Here is a 24,398-nt window from a genome sequence, read left to right as displayed (position 1 = left end):
GATAGGCATAAAAAATGGGCAAAGTTTTTAACCAAAGTCTCCTGCACATCAGGATAATCTGCCATCCTTGAAGGACTGTAAATCTCTCCACAGGCACATGTTCTTTTGTGAACTGGAATATCCAACCAAGTACTACGTATCTTTCAAAAAATGCTTTGATGTTTCTGCGCTCTGAACCCAGGCACGACAACACTTGTAACTATAGAAGAAGGGATGAGGAGGTATTCTATATTGCTCATAGCATTTTCTCCCATCTGCCTCCAGATACGGAGAATAAAATTGCTTTAGCTCTTAAAATATGCCAATATTAAACCTCTGTTTTCATGGCGGCCAGTTTCTTGCTTTCTTAAGTCTGGGAAACAGCTCTTCACAAATCAGGTTGGAGACAATGATAACTACTTAGACAACTCTCTGTATTGCCACAGCCTGTTTTTCCAAACCACAGTGTTTCCTTTCTGCCAACTCCCCAATATGGATCTTGTACAAAGGAAGTCTGACTTCAGGTAACAAAGACAAGAATATTCACCCACTGTTGATCAGCACTGGAAGAGTGGCCGAAATATTGCAGCACAAAACCATGTCTCAAAAGACCACGGACTTTCTCTCTCTCAAAATACACTTTCAGGTTCAACAGCAGCAGGAGGCAGGTGAAGATTCTAAAAATGACCAGGTACTTAACAGAAGGTAGTGAGTGTAGTAGCTAAGGAAGTTCCTAAGCCAAGTCCGAAAGACAACAAAGGAAATAGCATTCAAGGAAAACACTGAAGAAAACCAATGAGGTTACTGCTGCTGAAAGACCCAATAGTTCTGCCTACATCCCCCAGTGACTGCATCTTCCCAGCTTTAGAGCTCGTGCAATCACAAAGTACATGGAATTAAACACAAACCTGGCAAGTTTAGAAAAAGCCAGGATGATTCACTTAGTGCCAGGTGAGCTGCTAGGTCTTCTTCCTTCCTACAGATCCTAGATCCTCTTTTTCACTTTTGACATCTGCCTACAATGAAATATCAATAAACTACAGAGAAAATGTAACTGTACTAGAACAGTTATGAGTGCCAAAGTCAGGCAAACTCATTCAAGAGGTTTTCATTTTTCTTCTCTAACACGTGCGATCACCATCTTTCTCGTGACCATACCATACTGCTTTATCCAGAGCTTGTATCATATTTGGTCTGCAAGTTTGGTGCTGTTACTAATACAAGCGCTGTTGAAAGGACGTTGAAATGTGCAGAAAATTGCTTCAGTTCACTAAGAGGGTGGCTGAAGAGGGGTGTGGCAGCAAAACTATTTTTCACCCTGGCAAGCAGGCAAAAGGTGCGGCTGAATGAGACAGGATTGTGGCTGGAAGAGACCAACCTGCTCCCCTTCAGCATGCCCTGAACCACAGCTTCTGCTACAATGCTGCACCAGCATTCAGACCCTTCCAAAGCCTGGCTGAGCTCACCAACCCTGCAAAATATATTACATATATTTGAGAAAAAATTAGGTAGGTAGGGAGTATTTCTTTTCTTTCAAGTGAGTGATCTGAACTGACTCACAAGAAGGGTCTGTTGAGTCCCACAGTTAGAATAGAGGATCGATCCCAGCCACTGGTAAAAAACTTCTTTAGTAATAATAGCGCACAGTTGTGTTTTCCTTGAGCTCTCCTATTGCTAGTAGCTTTCACCACAGCTCTTTCACAGCAATCACAATTAAGTGATTATTAATCACTTAATCTCCTGAAATCTCTTTATTAATATATACTTTTAATATCGTACTCATCTATGAATTTTTTTAAAGTTCACCTATTGGATGCCTTAACAGTGATGCACAGCACAACCTCCTCTAGAATTGCAATTCTAAGGCAAAAAAACCAACAATGCCACTCAGTACAAATATAAAAACTCTGCACAAAATACAAGCATAGACAAACATTACTGTTACAAAGACAAATATGGGACAAAAACATCAGACTGAAGCTTGTCTGTTCAATCCAATGTAGTCCCCTTGCAGGCAAGTACTGAGAAAATCTACATTATCACATTTATTTTTCAATAAGACCTCTGACTCATCCAGTACACTGAGGAAACATTGTTCAAAGAACAGAATATTGAATAGTTTTTTGTTTCAAGTTCTCCTGCCAAGATATAACAGCCTTTGGATCAGAGGATTGCCAGAAGAAGGTCACAGTCAGGGCACTGAATGGGGGGTAGCTGTGAAGAGGTTACTGGGCCGCCATCAACGTGGCCGTACTTTCTCACCCTCAAAAAATTTGAACTTATTTATGCACAAAATGATCTCAATTCAGGTAAGTTATGGTACAAGAAATCATCTGATCCTATCTTCAGATTAGTCTGCATGGGGATTTATTTCAGGGGTGCCCCTAAGGTTGCCAGTGGCAGCTCTTGGTGTTTGGAGCCTGATGGAGCAGCAACAACCTGCAGAATACCTGGGTCTGGTAGCGGTCTGGAAAGCAGGGCACCAAAATTAAAAAAAAAATAAAAAATAGCACCACTTGTACAGAAGTTGATGTCTCCAAATATAACACCTGGATCTGTTTTCACCTTGTATAACCTGCATTTCCAAAACAGTTTCCAGATATCTGCAGAATAAAGCTGACCTATCAACTGTTAAGTTGCTTTTTACACAGTCTCTTGCAATTCAATTTAAGAGATCAGAACATAAAAAAAATGTATGTGGAAAACTCACTAGCAGCAGAATCGTGCTAGAATTATAGAATCATATAACATCCTGAGTTGCAAGGGACCCACAAAGATCTTCAAGTCCTATTGCTGGCTCCACACAGGACCACCCAAAAATCAGACCATGTGTCTGAGAGTGTTGTCCAAACTGAACTCTGGCTGGCTCAGTGACATGACCACTGCCCTGGGGAGCCTGGTCCACTGCCTGACCATCCTCCTGGTGAAGAACCTTTTCTTGATAACCTTTTCTGACCTCCTGTCCCAGCTCCATGCCGTCCCTCGGGTCCTGTCGCTGTCCCCAGAGAGCAGAGCTCAGCGCCTGCCCCTCCGCTCCCCTCGTGAGGGAGCTGCAGGCCGCCATGAGGCCTCCCCTCAGCCTGCTCTGCTCGGGGCTGAGCAAACCAAGGGACCTCAGGCACTCCTCATACGTCTTGTCCTCTAGACCCTTCACTATCTTCGTTGCTCTTTTGAAGGCTTTCTAATAGTTTCACGTCCTTTTTATACTGTGGTACCCAAAATGGCAAAAAAAAAAAAAAAAAGTATCAAGCAATAGATTTTGACATTTGACTCCACAAGCCTTGGCAAACTTAAGGCACCACAGGCATTACCCTTCCAAATGCAGCAACTATTTAATGGCTAGACATGGTTTATTAAATCTTTAGGTGTCAGAACAAAGACAAAATTGTCAGAAGATCAAGCTAAAAGGCTGCTTGTTTTTCCTTTTAAATTTCAAGCAAATGGGTTTCCAGAACAGAGCTTATGGATGGGGATCACACAACACAGGGAAGATAGACAGGCAGGCAGGGGAATGACATGGGACATGGCATGGATGCCATGTTAAATACCTGTCCCAGTACTTGCTCAATCAATGTTTATTTAACAGGCTACTTGAAATCTGTTTCCAGCACAGCAGTTCACTAATTTATAAAAAAATCTGTTTTGCAGAAGTGCTTCTAAAAAGGATGTTGATTATTTCTTAAGTAACCAATGAGGTCTGAATGCTGCAATTTTAGGAAAGCATTACAAAGCTATACAATATTTACCTTCTGTTCCCACCAGAAAGGACTGGGGCATAGACATCTAACCACACAAATACAAAAATAAATAAATAAATAAATAAACAAAAGGACTGTTCTATCTGAAAGTTATGAATTTTAAGTTACTTTTTTCAGTGTAAGTCATTACATAATACACAGTTATGCCTCAACACCACATTTTATATGGCTATTACCACCAAGACTTGAAAGATTGGGAGATAACAAAGGAAATGCACTAGCATTTTTAAATGGACACCTCAAATCACATTTAAATTGTTTGATGATTTGGTTTAAACATTCATAAGTCAAACTCTTTACTATTTCCAACAGATAAACATTTCAATGCTGCATATTGTTTTACACGGGAATAAAGAAGTCCCTATATAACTAATACAAAAAATACAGGTACTGTTAGAGTTAAGGATTTCAAACAGCTATATTTAGTCCCTTCATTCTGAGTGACGATCAGAAGACACTTTAATAGTCTCAGCACATTTTATAAGCAGCTGTGGAATTTAAAATCAATTAAGTCCCAGTTAATCTAATATGTAGAAGTTCCCCACATTTCCTCTACAAATGCAAGCTTCACTTGCTCATTCATCCAAACTGATTAGGATTATCAGAAATTCCCCAGTCTTCCCTCTGCACTCTTACCTTATATGAAGAAAAAAAAAATCCAATTGAGCTACTATCCACGAATTTGCCATGGCTTTATCAAGTCACAACATCATTTTACTTTTTTATTCCTGGAAAATATAGCCTTTCCAGGAGTTTGCTGGACAGCTTCTTATAAGCCGCAAAAGCATATGGAGTTACATCAACTTCCCCATTATCTGTTAGTATGACACTTAAACTCTGTTTTTTGTTTTGTTTTTTTTTTGAATAGAGAAGGCTGGTTTCTGTGTAATATTTACTATATTCTTTAAGGCAGGATCTGGTAATCTTAAGTAATAAACTTCTACTAGAAAATGACAGCGAGGTAGCTCCTGAGTACCCTCCAAAAAAACTACAAATCATTTCCTATGGGAATAACCCAAGGAATAACCTCCCAAGCTCTGTAACAGCATCCTCCTTAAAAATTCAAGTGACAGATAGGTAACAAACAATAAATGGCTAATACGCAATCTCTGGAAATACTGACATTAAGCAATACAACCAAGATTTTATGAACTTGGCTCTTCTATTACAGCTCCAGCCCTTCAAAGCCTGAGCAGCATCTAGTTCACTTCGCACTTATGTACCACCTTCATTCCTTACGTGCAGATTTTTTTCTGCGGAAAATCTCCTTAGTACTAGTAGAGGCATATTTGTACAAGATTTCTGTTTTGGAAATGTAATTCCTTTCCCAAGAAAACTGCCTTAGTATATTACTGAAAATACTGTTTTACTAAACATTACTAAAAATTCTGTTTTTCAAAGCTCTCAGATTTTAAGTTTTTCAATATCCACAATCTGCAAAATTTTTCTGATGTTACATGAGTCAATGTTTCTTAGCACGTATCTTGGTCTGTAAGAAAATAACTGAATCATAACATTCCTAGACTCTCTATAGAGTTTTCTGGATAAATCCTCCTGCACTTCAGAAATGAGATGCAACATTTTTAGCTTCTCTAGGGAACAAGGGCAAGGGAGTTTTCCAGAACTGTCTTACTTTTCATTTTTTCAGTGTACATGACTTAACACATAAACCATGGGGTTAAAAACTGACAAGTGGATAATAATTTTAAAGCCTCATATACTTCTCTTAGATACTGAAGTCTTCTTTCAACAGCTATACTGATTTCTTCAAAGATTTAGAAAGTAATTTTAGTTCACAGATAATGGAAAATATTTTGAGAGTTTAAAATTCTAAAACTTTTATAGTTGATATGTTTCCCTTCCTGTAACATTCTTGAAAGCAACATTATTCTACCTTCATCTCAGAAGAAGAAAGACTGAAAAAGCAAGCAATTCTGATGACTCGTACAGCTTTTGCTAATCGCTGACAAGTCACTGCAGCTAGGAAAACAAAAAGTAATTTCAAAGTCACTATTCTGCACAGATTTTCCTTGAGGTCTTATTGCAACTTCCTTTGTTATAACTGATAATAAAATTCACTGTAAGAGCTACCAGTGTAGTCCATTCCTGCAGAAGCTGGAAATTGGTAATGTTCTTAACATGGAATCAGAGAATCATTAGGATTGGAAAAGACCTTCAAGATCATCTGGTCCTGGCAACTTGAGGTCATTCCCTCTAGTGCTATCACTAGTTACCTGTGAAAAGAGGCCAACCCCCAGCTCCCCACACCTTCCTTTCAGGTAGTTCTAGAGAGCAATAAGGTCTCCCCGAGCCTCCTCTTCTCCAGACTAAACAACCCCTCCTCCCTCAGATGCTCTTCATATGACTTGTGCTCCAGACCCCTCACCAGCTTTGTAGCCCTAAGGGACATGTATCCCTTCAAGGTCCCTTCCAATCCCCAGCATTCTGTGATTCTGTGAGCATAAAACCACCATAGAGTTCCTATTTTATCATCTGATTCATCAACCGAAAGCAGTGCATCAGTGTAATCAACTTTTTCCCCTTTGATCACAATGGAGAAGCATTGCACTTACAGAAATACCTTGATTTAAAATAACTGGAACCACATTTTGCCAAAGATATTTCTACCACTTGCACACAACAGTATTATTCCCTTTCCAGTTAACAGTCATATTGTCTGGTGTTGTGCTAGAAGCACAACAGTCTTTATACAGCAATGGTCAACAATTTTACTACAGTCATTCTACCAAATATGATTTCCAGTGAAAGCAACTGCAATGTAAGTTCTCAAGTCTTGAAGTTCAGCATTTCCCTATAAAAGGGCACTGAGAATCTATTTCATGTGATAACAGTTTTCATAATGTCAGTACTACATGAGCCATCGATTTGTCCAACAATATGCTTCAGTCACCACAGAGAATTATAAATAATTAGTAAATTCTATTTGCCTTTTCAAACCATTGCTTGTTTTAATATAGCAAGACTACCTCTTGTTATTACTTAGCTGATGTCACTTTTAGTTTATTGTGATCACTACTTAGGGGTTTACCTTCTTCACCACACCAAGCCTGCTAGGATTTTGCAGCACACAGACTTTTCTCAAAATTTAAGACCCATATAACTTGCTGGGGCAAGAGTTATAAATAACAGGAATTATAAACAGCCATTTCAATATCTAAAATATTATTTATAATCTTAACACTAGTGTAAGACTACAATGCTGAGGCCATAACTACCAGTACCAGAGGGACATAGATCTACTGGAGCGAGTCCAGAGGAGGGCTACTGAAATGATGAGAGGACTGGAGCACCTGTCGTACAAGGACAGGCTGAGAGAGCTGGGCCTGTTTAGCCTGGAAAAGAGACGACTGAGCAGAGACCTCATCAGTGTGTCTAAATATTTGAGGGGATGGTGTCGAGAGGATGGAGAGAGTCTCTTTTCAGTTGTGCCAAGTGAGAGGATGAGAGGCAACGGGCACAAACTGAAGCACAGGAGGTTCTGGCTGAGTATGAGAGGGCATTTCTTTACTGTGAGGGTAACAGAGCACTTGAACAGGCTGCCCAGAGAGGTTGTGGAGTCTCCTCCTCTAGAGATATTCAAAACCCGCCTGGATGCCATCCTGTGTGATGTGCTCTAGGTGATCCTGCTCGGCAGGGGAGTTGGATGTTGATCTTCAGAGGTCCCTTCCAACCTCAACCATTCTGTGATGATCTGTGATTCTGACAGAAAACTCAAATTAACTTGCCTATTAAGGTGATGGTTGGAAGGAAGATTTTCCCTTACTGGACAGTTACTTATGATGACTTCAATAATATTATTCTTATTAGACTGTAAAATGAAAATATTATCCTTACTTTGTACGGTCTAGATTGGAGTTTCCTTTTGGAAGGTGAGTGTAGACTCTTACTGCTCACTGGCTCAGGGTAGGTAGGACTGAAGTGCCAGGTGTCTTCTCAGAGTAACGCTATTTGGCTAGTTTGCCAGCAAAGTAGGGATGCTTCCTCCATCCAAAACGTTATTTTTGGCTGGAGCAGATTTCTAAAACTGTTCAGGCATCGAACCTTACCAAAACAGTGAACTGGTGTGCTGGCGGAGCAGGAGAAGGAAGAAGAGACCAAGGAGAAAGGCACTGCTGTTGGGTTAAGCAGGAGAACTATGGTTTAGCTGGCACTCAGGTGACAGCATTTGTCCCTTATGTGTTTGTCCTCCTCCACCCTGTGCCTCAGCCTTCTGACTTTGCAAAGCTTGTTCTTACCCGTGATGGGGCAGGTGAGTGGTACTTTTGAGGTGTTCTGTCCAAAATCAGAGGCAGATTTTTTTATAATCTGAGAGATGCTGTAAGTGGAACTATCCCCAATGTTTCAGAGTTATCCAAGCACATTAATATAATTGCAGCAATAATAAATGGGAGTCTTTTACCTGTTCGTTGGATTACTACAGTGAAAATGAGTTTTTCACATTTTTACTGGTGTATTTAACACCTCCCTTTTTAATTATTTCAAATTAAAAGTCTCTTCCTTAAAAAGGAGGCGCAGTTACTCCTGCAGAGGAAATGTACTATTGTTACTACTCAAGCCTCAAGAGAGATGGCAGTTTACAAAACTGATGTGAAGAGTTCAAAGTCCTACGTATCCCTCTTTAAGGCTGTGAGATAAAAACAAATTGACCTGTACAACTAGACTGGAAATTTTTCTCCCCTCTATTTTAGAGGGTAGTGAGAAGTGATTTTGAGGGTTGTCATTATGGAGTATTGGGTTGGCCTTAAAGATGAGCAGTAACCATGTTGGAAAGTCTTACTGGAAAGTGGAGTAATATGGTTGACCTTGGTTTTGTCTATAATACTCCTTCCCTTCTGCTCTGATTGCCTCTTTCTCCATCATTCTAATTTTCTGTCAGCGTTATTCTGCTCCCTCTGCCTTTTTTCCTATTTTCTGGGACATGTGAGGATGAGTCTGGTGTGTGTCTTAGCCAAGAGTATCCTTACACTTCTTATCTTCTGCTGTTTTTACTGAAAGCAGTTGCGTGTTTAGTGAAAGTGTTGCCTACTTGAAATCTGCAGATGTAAGGACATCCATTTTTGTTCTTTTCCTAATTTTATTGTTTCTTTTATTTCTATTTCTTTTTTTTTTTTTTTCCCTAGGCTGCTTTCAAAGTAAAGAGCTACTTTAGAAGAGAGATGTGAGGTAATATTTTCTCATTTACCCTTAAAACAATACTCTCTGCTACTGCACACTGTTTATACCTCACAGGCTGATGTCGAAGTTTAGAAAGTGTGTGTGCCTATGTATCTACAGGAAGTATCAGTTTATAGGCCGTCTCCTTCCTTCCCACTGGAAAAGTGTAATGCTGCATTTCTGCTACTTCCTCTGTGCCCTATTATCCTTTGTGTCATGGTTTTCTGATCAAGTTTTGGGGCACCCTTCTGCTTCTGCAAGAGCTCATTCTTTCCATTTCCCGTCTTAGGCACAAAAGATTCTCAGTGTTTACAATGAGGATCTTGTTCGCCTTTTTTGTTTTCTGGCTGCTATGAAGGGGGGTTGGAGGTTGTCTCTTGCAGTCCCCCCTCTCTGTGTAGGGCGCTCTTTCACCAGACTAAGCAGCAATTGCCCAGAAGCAGAATTCCTGTCCACGGGCTTTTATCTTGAGATATATCTGGTGCCTGTCTGGTGGTGTGGTACAGTGGAGAAGAATTAGCATGAGAGAAAAAGCACACTTTTTAAAAGCAAGTTAGTGAGTTGAATTGACTTAGCACATAAGCAGATGGGTTTTACACTGACTGGCAGGATTAAATCCTGAGGAGAAGGGTGGAGCAGGACTTAGTGATTTAGCTCCACTGCAGTGTGAGTCTATGCCCAAAATAAGTTGTTTTGGTGTCTGCCTGTGTCTGTGCTTCTTCTCCTCCAGAGCTGTCCTGGATTCAGTCTGGAATGAGTCATTTTCTTTGCTGGTTACAGCAGCGCTTAGAGCTTTTCTAGAACTTGAATTATAAAAAATTGCATGATGCAAGATCAATACGTTAGTGCACCACAGACCTGTGATTAATCAGGGGCAAGGAAAATACAAGCTACTTGATATGTTACCAGATAGGATTTGAAAAAGCCACTCGCATACAGAAAACTGAAAATCTGTAATGGTAGGTTGTCTAAATACAAGTTGGAGCCTTCAACTCCACCCCACCAGGAAGAGGATTCTGCAGGCCGGTTCTGGAACTGCAGCTTCTTTGGATGAGAAAAGCTGGGGATTTGGGGTTCTGTTTTCCCTTGTCTTGCAGCAAAGTATATGTGTGGAAACGAAACAGTAAGGGTATATGTGATGTGGAAGATAATGCAACAGTGAGGCTGAAAAGAGTATTCCTGTCAATGGTATAAAGATTATGGGTGACCACTTTTTGTGCTGAGCAGATTCAGTTTACCACTTTCAGTAAGTACCACATGCTATGCAAGGTCAATAGTGGGAACATGTAATTTGGAAGGGCAGAGGGGGCTAATGGTGAGCATTGATGCAGTGCCTTCCCTCTTCACCAGGCTTTAAAAGATTCTTTGCCCTCTCAGGATTTCACGTGGCCATGTTACATGTCAGCAGAGCCCCTTGCTCAGGACCTGCTGGTAGGTCCGACTTTGATGCTAGCGGCACATGCTGTGTACGAGCAACATCGTGCTGCACGTCCCTGTTACTGTCCCCTGTGCAAGGCTCTGTGCCACCCTGGAGCTTCAGCATTATGATCCTGTTATTAATAAAACAAGGTGGGCTTCAAGCTTACCCCTGCATGCCCTGTGCTTTTATAACTATATGCCTTTCACCTTTGATCTGTGCATCAACTTCTTGGCAGCAACTTTCTGCACATGGTAAAACTGTGTTAAGGGGCAGCTGAGGGGTAAAAGGTATGCTACTGTGTTTTGTCATCTTTTGAGGTCCTTTTGCTTCCTGGAGTGATGACTGACTTTTGTGAAAGTTCAGTGGAATGAGATCTCTCCTATATTATAAGGAATATTAAGAAAATGCAGAGATCTGTCTTCACAAAGAAAACGTCTGGCATATTGTGTCATTAAAACACGCTGGGAAGGCTAGATTTGGAACTAACATTCAAGATCACTGGAAAATGTTTGTTTACAATTGTTTTCTAACAAAAATACTTAAGTTTCAAATTTCAGGTGTTTGTGTATAATTTGTACTTGGTGGGAACTCTTTCAGTCTGCAAAGAGTACTCTCTGTTTCCAGAGACAAGAATCAGGTAAGGATTTTTCTTTAAAAAATAATGCTCAGAAAAAAAAAATCTGAAACTTGGTATTTGAAGAAAGCAAGTACTTACATTATTTTTTTTCTTTTTGTCTGAGTAGACCTCACTAAAAACTATAGAAAATGGCTAGATGATGTTACAGTATATATCGTGTGAATTACAATGGCTGTACTTTGGACTGTTCGTTTTTGCTCTTTGCCTTGTTTCTAATGCCGTTGGGTTACATTTGAGCACAGTAAAATTCATGACCCTGAAAATGATCAGTAGTCAAAACTGATGAACCCAGAGCCCTCAATAAGCAGGAGTTAGAGGTCTTTTTCTCCTTGTTCTAGTGCAACTGTGTGATGATTCAATGAGTATGTGCATCAAGGATTCTCAGTCCAGAGCTCTGCCAGTTTGGTTCAGTACGGTCTCCACTGACTTCTGGTTGCACGCATAATTTACCCAAAGGACACGAGTAAGAAAAGGGATTATTTTGGCTGCTTTGTGTTTCTGTGTTGCTGGTTGCAAGTTTGTCTTCCTTGAGTAGTTTAGTAAACTGAGAAATTATCTTGTGGTGGTCAAATCCTGAAACGTAGCTTGATGTGTCAGCAGTAGCACAGTGCTAGAGTTACTGTGTGCCCCTGTCTCTGTGCTCCGTTTTCAGCTACATCAGCCTTGTTTGTGAGGGTTTGGGTTACTTTTCTTGAGCAATGCAGTGAACTGACTTATCACAAAAGTATTGCAGTAGTAGTTGACTAATGTGATTGTGGGACAGATGAAGGAACATGTGAAGAAAATGAGTATTTTTTTAATAGCAGGAAATGCTGCTCTAATTAAAGTGGCTGGACCAATTTACCCCTGTATTTCTAGACTTTTCAAACCTGTTGTGATGCCATGATTTGAAGTATCAGCAACTATTGCCTAAATGAGTATGAAGCTGTGGTTTTTGTCATATATTGACACTATTCTGATTTGGTTTATTTTTATTTTCATAGGATATTAAGTTACAATTTTTATCAGCACCTGAAATTGGCCATTAAGCTACAGCAAATCCAAATCTTCACTTGCTTATGAAAGGTGTTTTTCAGATGTACTTCAGGCTGTTTAGATTCTTTTAAAACAAAAATTTTGGATGCTGGAAATGCTAGTACAGAGCTGCAGGAGGCACAGGCCGTTCCAGGGACCACAGAGTCAAAGTCTACAAAATGTAGCTCTGTGGCTCTCTCTCATTCCTGGTTCAGGTAAAGTGAAATTTTATTGACCTTGCTTTTAATAACAGAAACTTGTAAAGCAGCACACAATGAACTAGAGGAACCTTGCATAGTTTTCCGCCAGGAAGAGAAAGGGAACTAGATCCATGTGGAGCAGTTTCTAATCATATCAGTAACGTGCCTCTGAGACACATTTGGCTAATTCCTACTCAGGCAACAGATCCTACCTCAAATAGCCAGGACCTGAAAGATGTGAAGGCAGCTTTGCTTGGTCTCCCTTTCCAGGACGAGTGATCAAAAAAACTCCTCCTTTACCGACTTGCTATATGAATTCTTACTTGGAAAATGGAATAATCTGGAAGAATTGTAGTAGAGATGTTAACATGGTTCCCAGCTCCAGAGAGTTTCTGTTCCTTTTAAATTGTTAATTTGTTAATTAAATTGTTAATTTCTGTACATAGGTGTCCCTCATCATCTCACAGACCATCATCATCACAGAATGGTTGAGGTTGGAAGGGACCTCTGAAGATCAACGTCCAACCCCCTGCCGAGCAGGTTCACCTGCAGCACGTCACACAGGATGGCATCCAGGCAGGTTTTGAATATCTCTAGAGAAGGAGACTCCACAACCTCTCTGGGCAGCCTGTTACAGCGCTCTGTTACCCTCACAGTAAAGAAATGCCCTCTCATATTCAGCAGGAACCTCCTGTGCTTCAGTTTAGGCCCGTTGCCTCTCATCCTCTCGCTGGGCACAACTGAAAAGAGACTCTCTCCATCCTCTCGACACTCTCCCCTCAGATATTTAGACACACTGATGAGGTCTCTGCTCAGTCGTCTCTTTACCAGGCTAAACAGGCCCAGCTCTCTCAGCCTGTCCCTGTACAACAGGCGCTCCAGTCCTCTCATCATCTCAGTAGCCCTCCTCTGGACTTGCTCCAGTAGCTCCATGCCCCTCTGGTACTGGGGAGCCCAGAACTGGACACATTGCTCCAGGTGTGGCCTCACCAGGACTGAGCAGAGGGGGGAGGATCACCTCCCTTGACCTGCTGGCAACGCTCTTCCGAAAGCAGCCCAGGATACTGCTGGCGTTCTTGGCCCCAAGGGCACACTGCTGGCTCACGGTTAGCCTGCTGCCCACCAGGACTCCCAGGTCACTCTCTGAGCTGTGGAATTCCATATGCACATTCACCATCTTCATTTCAACCAGTAGCAAGTGAAATCCTCTACTTAGAGGTCAGTTACAGGCTGTGTAAATCCCCCCTTTGCACTATCAAATCGATGATCTTCTTAAAATAACAATCTCTTATTAATAACAATCCCAGACATGCATTACACAACAGAAATGTAAGAGTGACAAAAGTTGTGAATGCACTTAGAGACACAGCAGTGAAACAATGATTTCCACAAGGTCAAACCATGATAATTATATTCTCCAAATATTTCAGGAGGGTAATGTTCATGACATCACTTTTGTTTTGCAATCAAAATCTGTCAGACCATTATTATAAAATAAATTGAAAAAAAATCAGAAATCTGCTTCCTTTGCATAGGAGGTGACTTATTTCAGTAGCAAACCAGATCAAAGGGTATCAACTATCCTGGAAGTTCATCAGCGAACCACTACTCGAGAACTGTGTCAAGTGTAACATGCAAGGACAAGTGTTGTAGACTTACTCAATCCCAATGGGCACTTGGCATACCTCACATATTATCATACAATTAACAGTTTCTGTTGGAGAGGCCCAGAAATTAAGCAACAAAGATGTTGCAGGTCAAGTTTTACAGATTACCATCCACTTGCAAAGTATTTGTCTCTCCAGTCCTAACAGTTCTCATTGCAATCTTCAGATTATATTTGCTTCCAAAATTAAAATGATCACAGCAGTGGTAAATAAATGTAACTTACACACATATGTTTTCAAGATTTTCATAATAGAAAAACTCCCACCTTGAGACCAGAAAAAAAAACAACACACTTTATCATAAGGAAAACAGGTTAACTTGTGTGTGCATCTTCCTCACCTGATTTTATATGCAGTATTTTAATACCACGTCAATCCTGCTAGTGTAACAAAAGAAATTAATTTAAGCACATCAGTTCTAACTTCCACCTTTAGGTATTTTAACAAAGGTATTCTGTCCAAAAAAGTGTTGTTATCAATTGTATCTTTAAAACCCAACCTGAGAGTTAGTATAGGCAAACACTGCCTAGCAGAGATTACAAAAACCATTTGCTAGAGTCACAGAATAGCCAGAAAAGTCAGACACAAAACATCTTGATTTTTTTCAGGAAACCCTTCTTAGTTGGCACCTTCTTCCACTCAGATGTATGCATTATACTAACTGCAGTATCTCAAAAGATGCCAAGACAAACAGACCAAGTCTCCTTGTCAGACACATTTTTTTTTTTTATAAGAGAAATAAATAATTGAATCAGTATTATGCAAAACTGAGCTTTTTGCTAAGCAGACACAAACATCTCAATCTGCACATCAAACTTTCTATCTTTCTATCTAAATCCCAGGCTAAAATGTCATGATTTCCACTAACTTAGCTAGGTACTGGAAACACTTTGGAGTGATGCGTTAAGGGTTGGAAAACATAACACCCCAAATAAACAATAAAATAAAGTTACAACTAAGGAAATACAAACACTTTTGTCTCTAGACTGATTTTGAAGACTGTTTGACAGAAATCATCAAGAGGAGAATTTGCCATCAGGCAAATTTGCAATCAGCAGGGTAACTGTTATTTGAATTGAGGGAACACTGAATTGGGGATAACTATTTGAATTGGGAGAAGAACAACAAAAAAAAGCCTATTTAGAGTAGGTAATCTTTGCTAAGAGTTTCAGTTCAGTTCCAAAATAAGCCTGACTTGCAAAACTCCCAGTAAACAGATGAAAATCCAAGTCCTTTTATTTGCATTTTAAAGCTGATCAAAAATTAAGACACCCTCCCCCCAAAAACAAACAAACAAAAGCAAACAAGCAGAAAAGCCTTGTACCATTGCAACATTGGTCAAACAGCTGCCTGAAGGCCTATTATCGCACACTTGTCTCCAAATGTCCAACATCTACTGAAGGCAAATCACATTATGCATCCACACGACCTGGTCTCATAAGAACTGCATAACAACAAGTACAACACGAGTCCAGCAAAAGACACGAGTACAGTCTTATGTTGTGTGAGATCCTGAGCCACAAGCTGAGGGACGTACCACAACCAACATCTCTAGAAGACAAACCGGAGATTCAGAAATTCTTGAAACACCAGGAGCTATTTCTATCACAGGAAGTGTTTGACGACCTCTCAAGCTTCTCTCTCTTACCCAAAAGAGGCATCTAAATGCAAATGCCAGCAAATTGCAGTAACATACCATGGAAAAAATATAGCTAAAAATTATGAGAAAGCACAAGAGCACAGTCAAAACATATTCCGACAGAGTTTTAAAATAAAATGTGGTTTTAGTGAATGGATAAATTATATAAGTAGCATTTGTGTCTAAATGAGAACTGCTCTTCAACACTATCACATATTAACAAAAAGCACTGTACAAATACTTTATAGACATAAAATTTCACATAAACATGATATGCTATCATAAAAGAGATGGAGGCTTTAAAAAAAAAAAAAAAAAAACATGTTGACATTTATCTTACAAAATCTCCACTGCACATTTACTTTTAAGAAAAAAAGGGAGATTTTTTTTTTCCCTCTCAAGGAGAACTATACTGACTAATACAGAATTGAAGTACTTGACTTTATCATCACTACTTTTGTGCTTTTACCAAGCATCCTGGCAAGCTCATTAGGGAACCACTCATCTCTCCGTAATATCAAGAAGTTGCAGCATCTTACAGTCATAAGTTAGGAAAACTTCCACACGGTCCACAGGTTAATGAGATACAGTTCAGCTTAGCTGCTGCTGACTTCCTCAAAATTGTCCTTATCTCCCAAAGAGGTTGTGGCAGACCTTTTAGTTTTCTTATCTTTATTAGTCAAGCAATAAACGCAATTATGATGCTGCTAAAACAAAGTAACACAGTAGAATTTCACATCTGTTTTTTTTCCCCCATTTTTTTTTTCCATTACATAAAGAATGTAAATAATTGTAATTTAAAACATTAAGAGAGCTCCTGTAAAAGTGAAAGGATGCATCACACAATACAAGATCAGAACTGCAGCATGTCAGAGTCCCATTTCCATCCAAAACTCTTATAAACTGAACTGCTGCACTTCAGTTTAGATTTTGAATTGTTCAGAAGGAAGCAATGTGCATTGTCTGTTTTCATTTTTCTCCTCCTCTAAAGGCAAACATTTCTCCTAACTTTCATTACAACAACCTGTGGCAAAAGGAGAGGAAATTCTTAATCATCTCCCTGATTTATTTATAAATGACAATAATTTAATTAAAAAGAACATATTTTATTCCTGTCCCAACACAGCACGCGTGACATCTCAACAAAATACACACACAAAGTAGGAAAGCACTCGATCTCAAATTTCCTTTTCCTCCCTTGACACTTCCTCTCGCATTATGGAAACATCCTTCCAAGTGTGACCTTCGCTAATCTAGAGCTTATTCACCAGAAGAAATCCCCCTTTAAACCTCTGTTCAGCCTGCTCATGCCCCCCCCCCGCAAAAGTCCCAGCCTCGGTTAAGGCAGAGGCCAACTACAACATCCACACGCAGAGCTCAGGACAGCATTGTGCATACAGGAAAAAGGCTTCTGACAACTTCAGCAAACTGAAGCTAACAGTGGCCTTGGACTGCGATCTGTTAAAGACCACAAATACCTGTTGCTTTGTTGTAGCATTAAGAATCCCATCATATAATTCCATCTCGGAGGAGGATACTCCCCTGTCTATATAGAAGAGCAAAATAACTGACCATCTCTGCAAGTATCAACTTACTCTTTCCAGAAGTAGATATGAATTTTGTGCTGTACTCTATTTTACACAGATTAAAATACAAATATATAATTTGAGATCACTATTCCTTCCTGCCCAAGTAAACAAGATCTGAATATTGATTACAGAGACGTCCGCTAAAGCAGCGCGTGCAAACACCAGGTGATCAGAGAACACAAATGCATAAAATAGTTTTAGATGTTGAAGGATTCCTACCCAGAAACACTTTGAAGACATTTGGGCAAGGCAGAAAAGGAATAGCAAAAAAAGGAATCAGATCTCCCACACAGGCAGCGATAAGCCCTGGTGCTATTTCGGCCACCCAGCAGCCGTGCAGCAGCAGGTTAAAGGCAGAGAACCCGGCATTACTGTTCCTCTGCTTCTCCCCTACCTCTGCAGCAATGGTCCCACACCTGAGGAAAGACAGCTGACCTGTGAACCATTTCCTAAACCACCACCTTTCAGCCAGCACACCTGAGGTAAAATAACCCAGGTTTCGCCCACCTGAACACACTGATCTGAAAACTGCAACACTCAAGGAGGAGATCAGTTGCTTCTACCTCAGGGCCACGGTATTAATAGCTTTTTATCTACTCTACTTCGAGGTATAGTCCAACCACATAGCCGGGGGAAGCATAACGAGCACCTGCTCCCAGAAGGCGCTGTCTTGGTCTCCTGCCCTGCCTGCTCTGCAGCACCCAGAGCCTGCCTGTCCATGTGGCCAGCCAGGCAACTAATGCACGAAAAAACAAACCAAACAACCAGAACAGTCTAACAGCACAAAACAAACAAATAAAAGCAATCTAAGAACACAAATGTAATTGCCACAGGGTCATAGGAGCATCATCATCATCATCAAACATGAGTGGAGATAGCAGGACGAAACCGTGCCTTTGGGGACAGCAAACAGGCAGAAGGGCTTAACTACAGCACCAGGAGAGAAACCTCGGTCTGCCACCACATCTCTGTGAAACCAGGCCAGGAGAGGAATGTAACCTCCTTCCCTCACTGGTCCTTGGGACAGTGAAAAATATAAAAATATTCTGAATCGCAGCTAAAAGCTTAATATCTTAGCTATTATTAAGAAATGGTACAAAAAAAAAAAAAAAAAAAGTGATATTTTCACAGAACCCAGTCACATAACAGAGACCACAAGCGAAAGCCACTAACAGGACTTCTGGAACTACCCGCCTGCTGGAATCCAAATAGCTGCTTAAAAAGAAACTTGACTGCCCTCTGACCTGAGCCCAGCAGAGCACATTTCAGCCCGGGTGCTGAGAAGCCGCTCCGGGCTCGCTGTAGCGACCCGCTGGGGAACGAAGCCCCCCCGGGCCCACCCCGCCCGGCCGCGTCCTCCCAGCCGCCCGCCGAGAGCCGCAGCGCGGCGTGAGGCGGCGCAGGGCGGCCAGGCCGCGGCCTCGCAGCCCCCCGGCACCCCCCGGCACCCGGCAGAGGCACCGCGCCCCGGCCCGGCCCGAGGAGCCGAGCCCCCCCCGGCCCCGCTCTCACCTTCCGACAGCTCCAGCTCCAGCTCCGCCAGGCTCTCTCGCACCTCGGGCGGCAGCGGCACGGCGTCCAGGGAGCAGCCCCCCCGCTCCGCCGCCATGGCGCGGGCCCCGCCGCAGCCGCCGCCCAGCGCGGCCCCAGGCGGGTGGACGGGGAGCGGCCGCGGCCGCAAGGCGCGGAAGGGACGGGCGGGGAGCGGGAGGAAGCGCCGAGCCGAGCCGCACCGGGCCGCACCGGGCCGGCCCCCGCGCACCGCGCAGCCGCCGCCGCAGCCCCCGGAGGCTGCCCCCTGGCGGCGCAGGCAGGGCGAGGACCCGCGGCGGAGGTTGGCCCCGGGAGGGGGCTTCAGGAGGAGCCGGCGGCCTCCGCCTGCGACGCCCGCGGAAGGGTCTCCTCACACGCGAGGCAGTGGCAGGGCAGCCCCCGTGAGCCTTCAGAGTAGACGTTTTCTCTGCACCTGCTCCTTCTTGAGTGGTGTGGCGGAAGAACATGGCCCTTCCACCACAGCTGGTGTCCCCTTCAGCAGGAAAGAAAATGACAGAGTTATTTCTGAATACAGGACAACTCACTAGTGAGGTGCCTGTGTCACAGGTGTAAGGAATCGTGGAATCATAAAATATCCTGAGTTGGAAGTCCATCAAGTCCAACTCCTGGCACCACAAAAGTCTACCCAAAAGTTCAGACCGTAAGCACAGTCCAAACTCCTCTTAAACTCTGACGGGCTTGGTGCCGTGACTACATCCCTGGGGTTCCTGTTCCAGTGCATGACAACCCTCTCACTGAAGAACCTCTTCCTGATGCCCAGCCTGAACCTCCCCTGTCACAGCTTGAGTCCATTCCCTTAGGTCCTGTCACTGGTCACTAAAGAGAACAGATCAGTGCCTGCCCCTCCACCCCCTCATGAGGAAACTGTAGGCCGCAATTAGGTCTCCCCTCAGCCTCCTCTTTTCCGGGCATGTGGTGCCCAGAACTGCACACAGTACTCGAGGTGAGGCCGCACCAGCACAGAGTAGAGCAGGATAATCACTTCCCTCGACCGACTAGCGATGCTCTGCTTGATGCACCCCAGGTTACATTTGGCCCTCCTGGCTGCCAGGGTACACTGCTGGCTCACATTCAGCTTGCTGTCAACCACTGCCCCCAGATCCCTCTGTGGGGCTGCTCTCTAATGTCTTGTTCCCCAGTCCGTACGTATAGCCAGGTTTGCCCTGTCCCCAGTGCAGGACCCGGCACTTGCTCTTGTTAAACTTCATGCGGTTGGTGTTTGCCCAGCTCTCCAATCTGTCCAGATCTCTCTGCAAGGCCTTTCCACCCTCAACAGAGTCAACAACTCCTCCAAGTTTAGTATCATCAACAAATTTGTTCAAAATACCTTCTAGTCCTACATCCAAACCATTTATAAAAACATTGAAGAGAACTGGCTGTAAAATGGAGCCTTGGGGGACTCCACTGATGACCATCTGGCAGCCTGATGTGGACCCATTTACCACAACCCTTTGAGCCCTACCTGTCAGCCAATTGTTCACCCATCGTGTGATGTTTTTTGACGTGATGTTTCGTCACATATTTAAAAAAGCCCTTTTTATTTTCTCCCACAGACCTAGCCAGCCTCAACTCTAATTGAGCTTAGGCCGCATGAATTTTCTCCCTACAAATGCGAACATCATACCTGTAGTCCTTCCACGTTGCCTGACCCTGCTTCCAGCAGACATACACTTTCTTTTTATGCCTAAGATCCAGAAGATCCCTGGTCAACAAAGCTGGCCTACTGCCCCGCCTGCTTGACTTCCTGATATTTTGGAATTGCCTGAACCTGTGCTTTTAGGAGGCAGCGCTTAAAGACTGACTAGCACTGATGGATGTCAACACCTTCAAAAGCAGTTTCACAGGGGACCTTGCTAACAAGTTCCCTGAGCAGCCTGAATTCTGCTCTCCCCATATCCAGGGCTGATGTTTTGGTGGCAGTTTTCCTTCTATCACCAAGGATTTTAAACTCAACCACTTCATGGTCACTATGACCAAGATGGCCGCCAATTGCCATGTCCCTCACATGACCAAGATGGCCGCCAATTGCCATGTCCCTCACGACCTTCTCTGTTCTCCAGCAACAGATTTTTTTTTTTTTTTTTTAAGTTACTGATCCAGCATAAATTTACTTTGTCAATTTGAATGGGTATAGAACTTTGCAGAAGTTAACTTATTCTTGCCAAGATTTTATACCAAATTAGGTACTGTTTTTTTTCATTAAATCTCGTAAATTTAGGCCAAATCAGGTATAATAGGTTCTCCAATAGCTGTCATAGGAGAATAGTCAGTACATGTGTGAAGATAACATTGCACAAACTGGATCATATGCACACACTGACCCTAACCCAGGTATGGGACAATGTACAGGTCCATTATCAGGGATAGTGGAAGACTGAGTCAGCCTTCACAGCAACGTGCGTGAGATCCTTTTTTTTTTTTTTTTTTCTCCAATGCAACCTTCAGCCCGTCTAGGAAAAGCTCTCAAAGTTTATAGAATTAGCACAGTGCTAGCTCACTATTAGTGACAGTAGGCATTGCAGAAGCTCTTACTGAACATGAAGAAGGCAGTGCATTATTAATTTCTTGAAGAATAGCCAGGATGTCTTGCTGTGTTGTCTCTAATAGAAGTTCTTAAGGGGCTGGCACAAAGCTCAGCTGTGGTCTGCAGAGCACCATGTGGCTCCTGTCTGCATGCTTGCCTCTGGAACCAACAGCCTGGCAAGGGGCAAAGGAAGAACTGAAATGTTCTCTACTCCACCTACACCAGGCCTGTGGGAAATAACACCTAGGTGCTTAATGACTCATGGGAGATTCATCACCAAGTCACAACACTGCCCAAGGGCAGCTATGCTTTCTCAGGGCTGCAGGCATGAGCCTGCATAGTGTCCTGCTCTGCTCCTGTAACCCAGAAATACAGCATTGGGTGCTCCCACCAGAAAATGACAAAAATACCCAGAGCTGTCAGGGACAACAGTTTGTTGAGTCAGGCTACAATCAACAGGCGGAAACAACTGTTGAGAAGCCAAGAGGAGCAGGGGCAGTCCAGCACCTCCAAAACTCGTCAGGAGCATTATCTTCCTGCTCCAAAGGTTGGTACCAGACCTCCACATCCATAAGGCCAAGTGACACAAACTCCAGGCATGAATACAGTAATACTGATTATCCAGGAACACCAAATATATTGTGAGTGCAGTCATGGTGTTAAAGTTCCTAGGAAAAGTCCTAAGAACAATATCAGAGTTTCCATACGGAAGCACCTTTGTAGCTGTTGATTTAAGGATATTAGCAAGAGTAGGATTTGAAAGCAATGTTAGACTTTTTTTTGTTACTTGTATTAGAACAAGCTCAATCACAGAAGAATTCAGGGAGTAGTGGCTTGACACTGAACTGGAAAATCATGAGACTGGGGGAAATAAATTAAAACAAGGCAAATCCTAAATTCACAGAAGACTACATGCATCTTTGAGATTTGGGAGTTTTGTTTTGTGTATTTTTTTTTTTTTTTAAAGTTGTGTTAGTCAATGATCTTAGAGAAATATTAAAACCCAAATAATTTTGACAGGAAAAAAAAGTAAAGATTTGTAAGGTGGAAACATAACCATACACTGTAAGAATTCACTAATAAAATGACATTTTAATAACTTTTTTTTAACAAAGAATCCAGCTATACACTATAGAAAAATAAACAGACAACTGACAATACAGTGATGCCAGCACACTTCAGCTGTTAACTTAGTAGTAATTCCATACGACAATGTAAAACATTGTTCTTAGCGAAAAGTAATCTCCTCTTAAAAGTACTAAAATATAATAAAAAGTCATATAAAAATCTGATGTAAAAGCACTGCCCTTTATTCATTTGCACAAGAGATGACAAGTGCTTCCATTCGCCAGGGAATAACTCAGAAGGAACCAATAACTAGGAGGTTTTGTGGTACGGATTTCAGAAGCATTCAGATCACTTTTTCATGTTTCTCTGGCGAGGTGGGCCTGGAACTTGTCCTAAATTTAAATAAAACAAAGCAATATTAGAAAACTGCTTGTGTTATGAACCAACAGGATGCAGTTAGCAGCATGTTATTTCCTCAATGTGCTTCATATGAGCTACACTGAAAGCAATTACCATTTTCACAAGCCACCTAGGAACAATACAAAACAAGACTTGAAAGCTTATAATCCTAACAAAGCAAACATTCACACATCAAGAAAAATGCTCAATCGCAGGTATACTCTACACACAGCAACGGAATTGCTTAGTTCAACCCAACCCATCTTGCAATGATTCAATGTGCATTCTGTTGCTGGACCAAGTATTGTGATTGAGTAGATGTTGTAAAGTTCATTAGCACCTAGGAACGCATTTTGCTCAAAGCACTGTTCTAAAGGTTACTGCATCATTCTGTAACTCCTTACAAAGTCATCCTTACAATACCATATCTTTCCATTCTGAAAATTTCAAAAATGGTATGCACTGTGCTCTAAATTGTATTCCAGTAAAGTACTTCACACTTAGCATAACACAAAAATACATTATTCTATGAAATACTATCAGGTTTCAATTCTGAAATTCTTGGTTACCTGCATCTGCCATGAACGATTACAGTATTCAGGAAAAGGAAAAAAAAACAAAACACAAAGTCATGTTAAGGGTTCTAAGAAAAGTCCTGCTGAGAACAATGTCAGAGTTTCCATATGGAAGTGTCACTGTAGCTGTTGCTTTTAGAGATATAAGCAAGAGTAGGAGTTGTAAGCAAAGTTAGACTTCTAACTTTATTTATTTATTTATTAACTTGTATTAGATCAAGTCAGAGGGAAAAACAAGCAACGTTCTGGACTTTCACCAGAGCTATTGTCCAGCTATACCAGGCTCCTATGAACTTCAAAGCCAGCATTTCTCTCTTTCTACAGAGGTTTGTGATTGTAATGAAAATCATGTGATTTTCAAGTTTAAATTTTCAAGGTGAACATTAAAAATGTACTAGGACTGCAACATGTGTAAGAATTTGCCTCAGAAGTTACCTTTAAGTTATTTTTCCAAATGCATAAACAAGTACTACTCACAATTACCAATACCTTCCATAATTTGTGGGAACTGAATGAGAATACAGTATCTCTACAATGTAGATTAAGTATTCAGATTGAACACTGAATTGAGGAACCAGTGAAGTAGTTGTGTTTTGAATGAGCATCTGCAGTAACTGCAGGGCCAAGAGTCACTATTTAATACCGTGATCAGCAATTGAATGCCTACTCCTTCTCCCATAAAATCACCTCAGAGATGATCTGCTGGTAAAGACCAAAGAAGTGGCCAGCAATAAGAACACAAGTGACTGCCACAGAAGTCAGTCTGCTGGTTCACTGAAGTATTTTTTTCCTCATCTCAGGTCAACCAACATGAAACCAGACATCTTTGGGCATAAGCTGAAGGACAGTTATAAAATGAAAGACTGCTGGGAAACAGCAGTTGACAGTGGTTATGCTCAGTGGAAGAAACACAGAAAACAGTGACCGTAGTGACCCAAGACTGACCTTCTGAATTAAACAACTGATCCTGCGAATGAGCAGCTAGAAGCAATACAGGGAAGAAAGGAGCAATAGCAGACAAAAGGGGTAACAGTTGGACAAAAACATTAATAACATTATCTGACTTGATGGTCCACAGATGTTGAGACCAGGAAACTCAGTAAGATAAACCCGGATGGGTAAAGCAAGTTTTGGGGAATATGCTCCAAAGAGGAATGGCCAGCAGGCCCTTCTAACTGCACAGAGTCAGTGGAGTCATGC

The 24,398-nt window shown here is 41.9% G+C and overlaps 2 protein-coding genes across 14 annotated transcripts in view; both read right to left on the bottom strand.

Annotated features, from left to right (window-relative positions):
* Positions 1 to 18,796, bottom strand: part of DIP2A (disco interacting protein 2 homolog A) — a 114,045-nt gene extending 95,249 nt beyond the window's left edge. For all 10 annotated transcript variants that reach the window (XM_084524339.1, XM_084524343.1, XM_084524341.1 and 7 more), the window contains exon 1: positions 18,591 to 18,796. In XM_084524339.1, the coding sequence (XP_084380465.1) occupies positions 18,591 to 18,687 (97 nt within the window). In that variant the 5' untranslated portion in view covers positions 18,688 to 18,796. The remainder of the gene's footprint in view (positions 1 to 18,590) is intronic.
* A 3,432-nt stretch (positions 18,797 to 22,228) lies between these two features.
* Positions 22,229 to 24,398, bottom strand: part of PCNT (pericentrin) — a 79,348-nt gene continuing 77,178 nt past the window's right edge. For all 4 annotated transcript variants that reach the window (XM_084524326.1, XM_084524328.1, XM_084524325.1 and 1 more), the window contains one exon: positions 22,229 to 22,616. In XM_084524326.1, coding sequence (XP_084380452.1) covers positions 22,573 to 22,616 — 44 coding nt within the window. In that variant the 3' untranslated portion in view covers positions 22,229 to 22,572. The remainder of the gene's footprint in view (positions 22,617 to 24,398) is intronic.

This window comes from Aythya ferina (genome assembly GCF_964211825.1).
Source record: "Aythya ferina genome assembly, chromosome: 6".
NCBI lineage: Eukaryota > Metazoa > Chordata > Aves > Anseriformes > Anatidae > Aythya > Aythya ferina.
The sequence above is the reverse complement of the archived record's forward strand: the minus strand, read 5'-3'. Positions and strand labels throughout refer to the sequence as shown.